This window comes from Peromyscus leucopus, chromosome 16_21 (assembly GCF_004664715.2).
Source record: "Peromyscus leucopus breed LL Stock chromosome 16_21, UCI_PerLeu_2.1, whole genome shotgun sequence".
Lineage (NCBI taxonomy): Eukaryota > Metazoa > Chordata > Mammalia > Rodentia > Cricetidae > Peromyscus > Peromyscus leucopus.
In genome coordinates this window covers 17,476,956-17,489,698 of record NC_051084.1, presented here as the reverse complement: position 1 = coordinate 17,489,698, position 12,743 = coordinate 17,476,956, and the positions used below count along the sequence as shown (strand labels likewise).

General features: G+C 48.1%; 1 protein-coding gene across 2 annotated transcripts; it reads left to right on the top strand.

The window, feature by feature from the left end:
* The first annotated feature begins 558 nt into the window (after window positions 1–558).
* Trim10 (tripartite motif containing 10) lies at window positions 559–12,253 on the top strand. 2 transcript variants are annotated; one of them, XM_037200178.1, is made up of 8 exons: window positions 559–2,149; window positions 3,937–4,032; window positions 4,625–4,855; window positions 5,617–5,639; window positions 6,149–6,264; window positions 7,392–7,424; window positions 10,090–10,265; window positions 10,867–12,253. In XM_037200178.1, exons 1-8 carry the CDS (start codon window positions 1,721–1,723, stop codon window positions 11,020–11,022), a joined length of 1,260 nt encoding a protein of 419 aa, XP_037056073.1. In that variant the 5' UTR covers window positions 559–1,720; the 3' UTR covers window positions 11,023–12,253. The 2 variants fall into 2 exon arrangements, with proteins under 2 accessions (XP_037056073.1, XP_028712479.1); XM_028856646.2 differs by having other exon boundaries at window positions 562–2,149; window positions 10,090–12,253.
* Window positions 12,254–12,743: the final 490 nt, after the last annotated feature.

Sequence of the window (12,743 nt, the reverse complement as noted above, 5' to 3'; positions counted from 1 at the left end):
CTGGGACAGTTGGAGTGTTAGGATTCCAGCCCTATGCTCTTCCCATGGCCGAGACCAAGGTCAGGCTGCCAGGGTCCCTGTGGACAAAGCCAGGCCCTCCCACTCACTAGCCCCTGGCATTGCACCTACTTTGCTTGTTCCACAGCCCCTTCCTGCCCTGCCTACTCCCTCAGCAATACACCCTGGAACAGCTGTCTCATTCTGGTTGAGCAGCCATGTGCGGTCAGCTCTGGCTGAAGAGTGCTGTATATATAAAAGACTTCACATAAATACGGGGAAATGTGAAATATTGCTAGTGTTTTATGTTGACTATGTGTTCGGATAATATTTTGGAAACATTGAAATAACTTAAATATACTGTTAATACTTATTTTATCTTTCTTTTCATTTTTTTTTTACATTTTCTCAACTTTTATTATGAGAAACATTCAAGCTTATTGATACTGTGAAAGAATATTAGCACGGATATGTTTATGCTGGAATTTCAGCACCCCCACATACACACCCTACCACACACACACACACACACACACACACACACACATTAATAATAACTAGATAATTTAAAGAAAAAATTAGCAATGTATTAGTGAGTAATGTCAATATTCAAAATATCCAGTTGTCCCAATAACATCCCTTTATAATTCTGTCCCTTTGTGGCTCAGCTCATGTTGGCAACTAGACAATTTTATATTGCATATGTGCAATATGTAGCTTTCACTGAATTCTTTTTCTTTCTCTCAAGGCACATTTCATGTAGGCTAGCCCCCAAGGTACTATGAAAGTGGAGGTGGGTCTTGAACTCCTGATTTTACCCTCTCTCTCTCCCAAGCGCTGCGATCACAGGCATGTACTGCCATGCCTGGTTGTACTTTGTGTTTCTGGTAGACTGCATTATTTGGAAGACTCATAGCTTTGGCTTGCAGGTGGATCACAGTCACTTGTGCTCTATTTGTTCACCGTGGATGGGGTGAGGCGACCTGGTGGAACTTGCAAAATGGGGGTACAAGCAGCAGGATGTGATAGAGCAGAGGTGAAATAAATAAATCATTTAAAGCGCTTCTATCACTAGACGTGTAGTCACAGTAAAAAGTGCTGGCTATGACTCTATGTTTCCTCCCCCATGCATTTTTTTCCAGCCCTCTTTAAAGGCCTGTCAAAGGCCTGTGGAGGTATCACCACGGTTGCTTGTGTGTGCATATCCCAACTCAAGAGCCTTATCTGAGTCCCCACACAGCCCTGTTCCCTGACTGTCAGGCCTTGTGCTGGCTGATACCTCCAATCTCCCTGGAGGCAGGTGGCTGTGTTGCAGAGCTGGGGTGGCAACAGCCCTCTGTGAGTCAGGCTCCTCCCTGCCCCCAAGGACTGCTGAGAGACTAAACGCCCTCATCTTTCTGTGAGCAGCTTCAGGCAGACAGAAAGGGAGGTGAGCCCCGGGCCATGGGAACTGGTCCAGAGAGTAACTTCAGCATCTCTGGATGATGCTGTGAACTCCTGGGCCTTCTTCTTCTGCTATTTCTTCATCTCTGCTGTTGGCAGGAGTGTGTCTGCTCCTGGGAGAGCAAGACAAGGGACCGCTGGTTCCAGAGATGCAACTGGGCCCCTTGTCCAAGTGTGTGTGACTATGTCTGTGCCCAGGCACGGTTTGCGTGTGGAGTGTACTCTTCCCACCACACAGAGATGGTGACTTACGGGAAGCAGAAGGACAAGTAGGATTGACATGGCCTCAGCTCCTTCCGTGACTAGCCTTGCAGATGAGGTCAACTGCCCCATCTGCCAGGGCACCCTAAGGGAGCCAGTCACCATTGACTGTGGCCACAACTTCTGTCGAGGCTGCCTCACTCGCTACTGTGAGATCCCGGTCCCAGAATCGGAGGAGTCCCTCAGCTGCCCACTCTGCAAAGAGCCTTTCCGCCCAGGGAGCTTTCGGCCCAACTGGCAGCTAGCCAGTGTGGTAGAGAACATCGAACGCCTTCAGCTGGCATCCACTCGAGGCCCGGAGGTGGAGGATGCCTGTCCCGAACACGGGGAGAAAGTCTACTTCTTCTGCGAGGAGGATGAGGCACAGCTGTGTGTGGTGTGCCGTGAGGCTGGACAGCATAGGACTCACACTGTGCGCTTCCTGGAGGATGCAGCAGGTCCCTACAGGGTAGGAGAAGATCCCTGCAGGGTAGGAAAGGGCTCTGGGAGACCCTTGTGGGAGCTGGATTGGACCAAGGGAAGTAGAAAGGCATTGTGGATTCTGGGGTGGAAGGGGTTATCCTGACTTCAAGTTCTTTTTCCTATTGACTTGATCACCCAGGCAGTAGACTTAAGCACAGGTTTATGATTGAGTTCTGTGTCGTTTCCTTGTGGACCATAGATGGTAGGAGCTCAGTAAATCCTTTCTGAACAAATGAACCATCAAACGTGTGTGTGTGTGTGTGTGTGTGTGTGTGTGTGTGTGTGTGTGTGTGTCCCCTGTATCAGCTAAGTGTATTTGAGGTTTGTATTTTAAGGAATGATCATGCTTGTTTGTATATTTACAAGAGTGAATGACCTGTGTATGAGGAGTGGTCAGAGTGTGGTGTATTTGAAGCATGTAACTGAATATTCCTGTTGTGAATAAGCTGGTTGGATGAATATATGTGGCATGTACTTTTATTTTTCATTAAATGAGTATTACTGGTTTTAGTTACTTTTATACTGTATTTTTGTGGGAGACCAGCTCCCACTTCTCCCCCCCCCCCCGTACTCTTGAGGGAGAAGTGAGAAATATTTAGATAGGAATATAGAGGAGAGAGACAGATAGAAACATAGGATAGCCTCAGGAGGACCCGGGTCAAAAAACACCAGCCCCTTCTGTCTCTGCTAAAGGGCATTTAAAGGAATGCCAAAGGGTGGAGCAAAAGACCTCCCCCCAGCACAGCCAAGTACAGACCATTCCAGACACCAGACACCTGGTGACCACACAGGTGGTCAAGCCATCCCTTAATGCAGCCCTGTGGTGTAAAGCAAGCTCAGCTCTCACTAGGAAACTTTTGTGGGCTCCCACATATTTTGTTACAAGCAAGTGTTTAGATGTATGATGTAGCAATTTGTTAATGATCTTTTGATAGTAGGATTTCTCTTCTCTCTCTCTCTCTCTCTCTCTCTCTCTCTCTCTCTCTCTCTCTCTCTCTCTCTCTCTCTCTCTCTCTGCCAGGTCTTAATGTAGGCTTGCCTCAGACTAACTATATAGCCTAGGATGACCTTGAACACTGGGATTATAGGCATGTGCCACCACACATGTTTTATGCAGTGTTGGGAACTGAACCCAGGGTTTGCATGCTAAGCAAGCACTCTAATGACTGAGCTACATCCCCAGCTTTTCTGTGGGTATTTTCAAACACACACATGGATATTTATGTGTTTGCTCCTAATTCTGTTCTAGATCAATTTATAAAATAATGCATCAATTATTTTTGTATCCAAATTTCTTCTCACATCATATCATTTCTAGATTATTGGTTCTAGTAAATAAGGAAGATGTTATTGCGTGTATTTCCTTTGGGTGACATAATTTCAGTTTCAGCAAAGACCACACAGAGCTCAGATTGTAGGTAATGCTTGCCACATGCAAAACAAGGTAGTTGTTTAACCTGAAGAAGGGATCATGAGAAGGGGGTGAACCCTAGCCAAAATCTCTGGAGCACAAAGCAAGAGGACCAAGACTCAAGGCCAGGCTTGGTGGTGCTGACCTATGATCCTAATGTTTGGAAACCTGAGGCAGGAGGATTCTGAGTTTGAGGTAAGTCTGGGCTACATGAAATCCAGTCTCAAAATCAGAATAGGAAGAAGACCCTGAGTCTCTCAAGGTGCTGAGGTTCACACTCATCTCCAGGGCATTTCACTTCTATAGATTGAAGGTCCCTTTGTAGTTACTTTGTCTTAGTATTTTGTACTCCTTCTCCCCAGGAACAAATACAGAAGTGTCTTATGTGTCTAAGGAAAGAGAGAGAGGAGATTCAAGAAATCCAATCAAGAGAAAACAAAAGAATACAGGTGCTCCTGGTAGGTCTCTGCCTCCCCAGGCCCAGCCCTTTCCTCCAGTCTGAGGCCACAGGGCAGACAGACACTTGGAGGTGTTTTGAGTTTGAATCCTGACTCTGATGTTAACTTTTCCATCTTGAGCAACTGTCTTACTTTAGCTTACTCACCTGTGAAATGGAGATTAAGATCCATTTCCTTACTGAATCACTGCAGGAATTAGAGCAATCCTGCCTCTAACAGCTTAGTGATGTGTACACAATGTGTGCTTCCTGTGGGGCAAGAGGCCAGGCATCTCCGGTGTCTCTGAGCCCCTTTTAGAAGCCACAGTAATGACAATGAGGGATTGCTGGGCCTCATGAGAAATGGGGTGACAGGCAGGAAGAACTCCAGCTGGAGCTCTGCATTCATATGGGGTCAAGGAACAGGTGGGAGTGGGGGGCTCTGGTTTTGCCACCAAACCTTGGGAGGTGTGGGTATGGATCAAGAGGGAAGTGAGAATGTTCAAGGAAAAGGAAGGGAGGAGGAGATGAGATGCTGCTGTGGGGAGAGGAGGACTGGGGGTGGGGTGGGGGGAGGAGAAGATTCCAATGTGGCTCTCATCTTTCCTTCTCAGACTCAGGTGGCCACCAAGAGACAGCAGGTGATTTCCCAGTTTGCACATCTGAGCCACTTCCTAGAGGAACAACAGAGTGTCCTTTTAGCACAGCTGGAGAGGCTAGATGGGGACATCCTGAAGCAACAAGAAGAGTTTGATTCCCTGGCCACAGGGGAGATCTGCCGGTTCAGCGCCCTGATCGAGGAGCTGGAGGAGAAGAACACTCGGCCGGCAAGGGGGCTACTGACGGTGAGACCTAGCCTGCCCTCACCCCCGAGGTCTCTGGGATCATTGCCTGATGGGTACCTCCTACATACATGTCTCTGCATCCCAGATGGGATGTGGAACTCAGGGCCATGGGGGCTGACTCCAGTCTGTGCTTCCTCAAGAATTCCCTGGTCATGGTGCTCTCTGGCCTCGGTCTTCTTTCCTGCCATCTATAAGATGGAAAGAAATGAGACTCCAAAAGTAAAATGAGGTAGAAGTTGCTCCGAGCACTGCAAACAACTGCCAGGTGCTGTTTCCAAAGCACATTTTTTTTTTTCAGAACTTGAATGTCCCCTCCACTGGCCAGGAAGTTCTTCCTAAGCTGTATTACGTCCTTGAACTGGAGGAGAGTTATTGGGGTTCCAGCAGCATGATTTAGGGGGATGCTTTGGACACTGGGAAATAGGAGACCTTGGTGCAGGATTTGCTTACTTTTGCCTATAACTAGAAGTTGGTCATACCACCAACTCTGTCTATGAAGCAAAGGAGTCGGGTGCTGGTTTCTGGTCCCCATCTGTCCAAGGCTAGGAATGTGGCATTTGGGGTGTTTTGTGTATATGACGAAAGTAGAAGAGAAAATCCAGAAACTGAATCATTCTCTCTCTCTCTCTCTCTCTCTCTCTCTCTCTCTCTCTCTCTCTCTCTCTCTCTCTCTCTCTCTCTCTCCCTCTCCTTCTCTTTGTATCCCCTCTCTCCTTTCCTCCCTCCCTCTCTCCTTCTCTTCCTCCACCCCTCTCTCTCAGGATATCAGAAGCACTCTAATAAGGTTAGTGATACAATGCCTATTTCTCTTTTTCACATAGATAGCCACCCATGCTCCACCCACCTAGTGATTGCCATGCAAATAAACCACACTCTTACATGACGGGCACACAGTCATGTGTAAATTTACACATGCCCTATTGTGTTCTCATGGGCTGTTGTAGATCTACCCACTGTGTAGCTATGGGATCCATCTGAGAGAATGGGAGGTTGCTGATCCAGGCCTTGTTAGAAGAAGATGGCAGCCTGGAGACATCATTAGAAAAGAATAATTCTAGGGGCTAGAGAGATGGCTCATTGGTAAAGAGCATGTGTTGCTCTTGCAAAGACCCTGGACCCAGTTCCCAGAACCCACACCCATCTCTAGATCCAGTGGATCCTATGCCCTCTGGTCTCCACAGACACTGTATGCATGTGATGCACATACATGCATGCAGGTAAAAAGACACATACAATTAAGTGATTTCTAAAAAAAAGAATAATTCCCAGACTCTGTCATTTCCGTGGCCCTAGATGTGAAACTAGAAAGTGCCGGAAACCTGAGGCTATATCTCCAGAGCTGGGCCAGAGGATCCGGGACTTCCCCCAACAGGCCATCCCTCTGCAGCAGGAGATGAAGACATTTCTGGGTAAGGAGACCCTAGGCCTCCACAGCATGCTGCTGTGCACACAGCCTGGGCTTGGGAATGGCCTCTTGACTCCACTGCCAATGACTATGTATTTTAGCATGGCTTATCTCCCTCAGTACCTTAACTTTCTTATTTGCCAAGTCCGGTAAAATCTGACTCTCGGAATGACATCACAGTGAGGAGAAACGATAAAAGTGAAGATGTGGGGGCTGGGGGGTCAACCTGTTAAACAAACGTGACCGCCTGACGTGAAGTAGCAGAAAGGATAATGATTAGCAACATCCATCACTCTCCATCAAAGAACGTTCTCAGCAGCATGTGCACTGCATTGTGTTTTGATGTTTAGTGTTAATGAGTGACGGTGTCTGCCTAACTGCAGAAGCTGGCTCTCTCCCTCCTCTTTTGCCTTCCTTCTGCTGTTTTTTTTTTCTTTTTTTTCATTCACTACTCAAAGTTGAACCCAGGGCCTGTGTATGGTAGGCAAGCACTCTACCACCGACCCACATCCCCAGCCTTTCCCCCAACTTCTTTTTATTGGTCTAGCTGACTGACTGAGCCACCCTTATAGGAACTGAGCCCCACTCCTTTCCCAGAAGGAGTCATAATGGCAGCCAGCCAGGGAAGTTAGAAATGTAAGTTGTGGCTTTCTGTTCCCCATGAACTGTGACATCATGAACAATGCCACCTATTTCTAAGTGTCACACCCACAGAAACATGCCCCTGGGAGGACATTCCTGAATCCTGCTTCCTGCAAGCACTCCATGGACTAGACAGTAGAGGGGATTTTACTCTAATCAAAGGCGGACTTTTGGCCGGCCCAAACATTATTTCCTAGTAGAAGAAAACAAAGTGAACCCACTGATCTTTTCCTTGAGTAGATGTGTGTGAAGATAGAGAGGTAGCAGGCTCCTCCGGGGGCTCCAGGCCAGGGGCATCAGTAACCCCTGGGAGCTTGTCCCAGAGTGTCTGGATCTGAAATGAGAGTGAGGTTTGGGTGTGAGCACATGTTTAAAAGCACTGGTCGAGAGGACTCCAACTTCTCTTCTGAGCCTCCATTTCCTCATCACTGGGTGTTTGGCGGTTTTGAGATTAATGAGATATCATCTTGTCATTATTCTCTCTTACAGAAAAACTCTGCTTTGAGTTGGACTATGAGCCAGGTAAGCAGCCCACATTAGGATGGGGAGAAGAATAGAGAAGCTTCTGGGTCCTGCACTGAATGCTGAAATACTTATATAGACGTTCACACACATCATACACACACACACACGACTTGTGTCTATAAGCATACATACACACCCATATCCATAGGTTCCACAGTCAACCCCAGAGAGAAAAACACAGCTTTGTATTGAAAATGGTGAGATTTCCCCCTTTTCATTATTTCTTAAATAATGTAGTATAATAACTATTCCTGTAGCATGTACATTGTATTACGTAACATAAGCAACCTAGAGATGATTTGAAGTATTGGGAGGGTATGTGTAGTTTACATGTAAATAATACTCCGTTCTACATGATGTTCGTGAGCTTTTGTGAAGCTTAGTACGCAAAGGGGTCCTGGAAAAAATACCTCACAGATACTGGGGTGTGACTGTATAAGGCCTTTAGGAGAGCCATGAAGTGAGGACAGGCACATACATATTCCTGACAAATCTGGTCTCCAGATCTGCACATGTACAGTGGACAGAATGATTAGAAAAAAATGAGTATGGTCTGTCAGGGATGCCCCTTCTGGTTGAGGGGAACTTTTGTCTGGGTTGAGAGTCACTTTCTCAGAACCGTCAGAAACCTCTACTCCCTCTCAGATGATAGTTTTTAAATTATAGAAACAGAGCAGCTTACAAGGGGGATGGGAATGAACAGAAAGAACCCCTTTAATACTATTAGTTCCCCATCAGCCAGCCAAAGACCCAGGAGAGCTGTGGAACTGTTAGGAGGGCTCCCTAACCCATGGATAAGTCTGCATGTATAGTTTTCTCCATTTATAATTTTTTTGTTTGTGTTTTCTGGATAGGGTCTCACTATGTAGCTTTGGCTGTCCTGGCACTCACTATGTAGACAAGGTTGGCCTTGAACTCACAGAGATCCATCTGTCTCTGCCTCCTAAGTGCTGGGATTAAAAGTATGCACCACCATGCCCAACTTCCTTCACTTTAGAAATATTAAACATAATGTATAGGGAGAATTTGGGGGGTCTAAAAAGTGGCAGTCAGAGTCCAACAGTTTAGAATGATTGAAGAAGAGTACATAACCCCAAGGTGAAGAGGAGGGAAGGCTGTACAAGTGAGTCCTGGTATCCTCAACCAAAGCAAAAGGAGGAAAATGTCTGCATCTGAGAAAAAGGTTGAAGGAGAGGCTATGCATGGAGACTGTGTGTGGGGGGAGACTGAGTATGAAGGCAGACTTGTGAGAGGCGGCTGTGGGGGGGGCGTGCTATGCTTGAGGAAGATGATGTGAGGATGGTATATATGAGAAGAGGCTGTATATAAAGGCAGGCTGTGTGTAAAAATGATTGCGTGGGGAGTACTTACGAATGAGGAGACTGTGCATGAGAGTCTGTGTTTGGGGCGGTTGTGTGTGAAGGTAGCCATGTCTGAAGGGGGCTGTGTGTGGAACGATGTGATGAAGAGGCTGTGTGTGAGGAAGCTGTTTGGTAGGGAAGGCCATCTGAGGAGGCTATGTATGAGAGCTGTTGTGTATGATGGTGGACACGTGTGGAGGAGGCTGTGTAAGGGAGTTTGTATATGAGAGAGGGACTGTGCATGGTGCCCGTTGGATGTGAGGGGTGCTTATTTAAGGGATACTGTATGTGAGAGAGGCTTGTGTGAAGGAATGCTGTGTGTGAGGGAAGCTGTATGTGAGAGAGGCTGTGTGTGAGGGGTTCTTGTATAAGGGAGTACTGTGTGTGTGTGTGTGTGTGTGTGTGTGTGTGTGTGTCTAGTTGTAATGGTGGCTGTGCATGAGTGTCAGTGTGTGGAGATGCCGTCAAATGGCTAGGTATAAGGTGCCCGTGTGAGAGAGTGCCTTGTGGGAAGAGGCTGCGTGTGGAGGAAACTGCGTGCTGAGGCATTGTATGAGGAAGGCAGAGTGCACAAGGGAGGCTATGTGGGAGGGATCTATAGAGGAAGCTATCAGGAGGGCTGTAGGTGGAGGAGGCCACCTGTGTGTGAGAAGGCCGTATGTGAGGCTGAATGTAGGGCCCTGAGAGCGGCTGTGTGTGAGGCTCTGTGAAGGGAGGTCATATCTGAAGGAGGCTGTGGGTGGGGGTGGCTGGGAGTTGAGAAAGTGTGGGAGCGTCCTTGTAAGGAGGGTATGCGTGAACGTGGCTGTGTCAGCATTAGTGTGCCCCTGTACAAAGAAGTTGTACCCGAGGGGATGCTGTGGAGATGGGAGGCCATGTGTAAGGGGATAGAGTGTGTGTGTGTGCGTGTGTGTGTGTGTGTGTGTGTGTGTGTGTGTGCTGTGTATGAGGGGGCAGTGTGTGAGGGCGCGCATGTGTGAGGCAGGTTGTGGGTTAGGGAGCCCCCCCCCTTTTTTTCACCAGCAGGAGGCTTGACTGCTCACCACCAGCCATATAACTTTCTAGAGGGCAGTGGACTCTGCCTGACTTTTCTGGTTTTAACGTGTACGTGCGTCCCCTTGGCATTCTTTTAGGACGCAGACTTTTAGACTGTAGGTCTGACCAGTTCCTTGATGATGCCCATGCTCCGGTACACACAGATGGTTTAACGCGACCAGGCAGGGGTGGAAGGAAGCTTTTAGGCCAACCCAGCAAGACATAACACGTCCGCTGACATACTCGTTCCTTGTTTTGCTCCACAGCCCATGTTGCTCTAGACCCCCAGACTTCCCACCCCAAGCTCCTCCTGTCCGACGATCACCGGAGGGCTCGGTTCTCGTACAAATGGCAGAACTCACCGGACAGTCCGCAGCGTTTCGATCGGGCCACCTGTGTCCTGGCCCAGCGTGGCTTTACAGGAGGGAGGCACACGTGGGTGGTGAGTGTGGACTTGGCCCACGGAGGCAGCTGCACTGTAGGGGTGGTGAGGGAGAACGTGCGGCGGAAAGGAGAGCTGCGGCTGAGACCGGAGGAAGGAATCTGGGCCGTGAGACTGGCGTGGGGCTTTGTCTCTGCCCTGGGCTCCTTCCCCACAAGGCTGGCCCTAGAGGAGCAGCCCCGGAAGGTGCAGGTATCGCTTGACTATGAGGTAGGCTGGGTGACCTTTGCCAATGCTGTCACCCAGGAACATATCTACACCTTCACCGCCTCCTTCACTCGGGAGATCTTTCCCTTGTTTGGACTCTGGGGCAGAGGGTCCAGTTTTTCCCTGAGCTGTCCAGAAGGCGCAGTTTCCCTCCTCTGAGTACAAGACTGGAACCAAGCACCCTGGGGAGCTGACCCTTGGCTGGGTCGCCAGGCACAAAAATGACTGTCTTAGACAATAGGGATGGCATGTGTCAGTAAGGGACAAGGTGCTAGGACCGCTAGTCTCTTCACTGCCCAGCTCCTTCCCCAGTGCCCATCAGATGGTCAGGGTATCTAGGACGCGCTGCTGCTGTTCCCACCATTGCCATTAATGTCTATGGATGTACAAATAGTGCTGGCTTGTATGCCTGAAGACCTGGATTCCAGAAGTCCCGTCATCAACCAGTTGCGTGATTTCAAGCAAAACACTTCACCTCTTCATTTTGTTTTCTTCCAAAAACATTAATTTATTCATATCTTCAAGAAAAATTCTGGAGGAGACGATATGACCAAAATACATGAATGAAATTCTGAAAGAATAGATAGAGTATTATTTGAAAAGGATGTGGCATACACCTGACATGGCGTCTCACCACGGCTCCTCACATGACTTTCAGGACCAGTGTGTGCCTTCGCTTCCGCCACCGTCACCATCAGGCTAACCAACATCAGCCAGTGGGCAGAGCTGCTGAAACCAGTAGATGAGTGGTCCCAGCACCAAGTGGAGGTGGATGAGCTGGGCAAAGTGCTGATGCCCACCCACCTAGGCCAAGCACATTTCATGGGATGGCCTTGACCCAGGGAAACTCGACACCTTAGTCCTCACAGACCCAGAGGGTCCCAGGAGGAAGGACCCCAAATACAGGGAGTTTTCTGGTGGTCAATATGAAAGGCAATGACATCAGCAGTGGCATGGTCCTTTCCGATTATGTGGGCTCTGGGCCCCACCAGTGACACTGGCCTCCGCTGCTACATCTGGTTGGTGTACAAAACAGGATAAGCCACGAGAGAGTGACAAACCCATCTTCAGCAACAGGTCTGAAGATCACAGTGGCAAGTTCAAGGTGGCAGTCTTCCACAGGAAGAACCCCCTGGGAGCCCCTGTGGCTGGCACGTCTTACCAAACAGAATGGGATGACTAGGTGCTGTACCAGCAGTTGTCTGGGAAGTGGGGGTTGTTATGGAGGCCAGCGGTCCTGGAGACCCCTCACAACATTGTCAAGTGGTGCAAAGCATGCTATTTCTCTCCTTCTTTCCTGCCTCCTCATGGGGAGGGCAAAGGCCTAGTGTCATCTCTAACAGGTTTAACAAGGAGAGGCTCTGAGTCCAGAACCAGGCACAGTGCATCTTGAAGATGTGTTTTTAGGGTCTTGTCCCCAGTGAGACCAGTGTGAGCAAAACTAACTGGGCTTTCTGGGTGTGTTAACCTTGTCTGTTCAATGTCAAATAAAAATAAAAAGCATTGAATTCAATTAAAAAATAGGGACTTTCAGGATCAAGTAATTCTGGCAGAAACAAAAGCCAAATTGTCTGTCTTCATAGTTACTTTTCTATTGCAATGATAAGACACAATGGCCAAGGCAGTTTACAGAGAAAGAGTCTATCTGGGGCTTACAGTTTCAGAGACTATGACCATCATGGTAGAGAGCATGGAGCAGGCAGACAGGTATGGTGCTGGAGCAGTAGCTGAGAGATTATATCTTGATCCACAAGCATGAGATGGAGATTAACTGGGAATGGTGTAGGCTTTTTAAAACCTCAAAACCTACCCTCAGTGACACACTGTAGCTGTAAGTTTTCTCAGGTCCTGTCTGGCCCTGCAGTCCCTCAGTCACTTATAAAATAATCATTCAGAGGCTTAATATTAATTATCAGCTGTATGGCCTATGGCAGGCCTCTTGCTAGCTACCTCTTATAGTTTAACTCAACCCATAACTATTAATCTTTGTACTGCCACATGTTCTGTGGCTTTACCTGTGTCCCATTACATGTTGCTGCTAAGATGGCAGTCTGGTGTCTCTCCCACTCCGCCTTCCTCTTTCCTGTCTCTCTCCTTGGATTTCCCACCTGCATCTAAGCTGCTTTGCCATAGTTAATCAATAGGAACAACATATATTCACAGCGTACAGAAAGACATCCACCAGCAACACATCTCCTCCAACAAATCAATAGGAACAACATATATTCACAGCGTACAGAAAGACATCCACCAGCAACACATCTCCTCCAA

Excerpts from the sequence above, each read along its gene's own strand:
- Trim10 (XM_028856646.2), top strand. The coding sequence starts at position 1,721 with ATGGCCTCAGCTCCTTCCGTGACTAGCCTTGCAGATGAGGTCAACTGC. Across the intron at positions 2,150-3,936 it reads ATGCAGCAGGTCCCTACAGG|GAACAAATACAGAAGTGTCT; the intron begins GTAGGAGAAGAT and ends CCTTCTCCCCAG. Across the intron at positions 7,425-10,089 it reads TGAGTTGGACTATGAGCCAG|CCCATGTTGCTCTAGACCCC; the intron begins GTAAGCAGCCCA and ends TTTGCTCCACAG.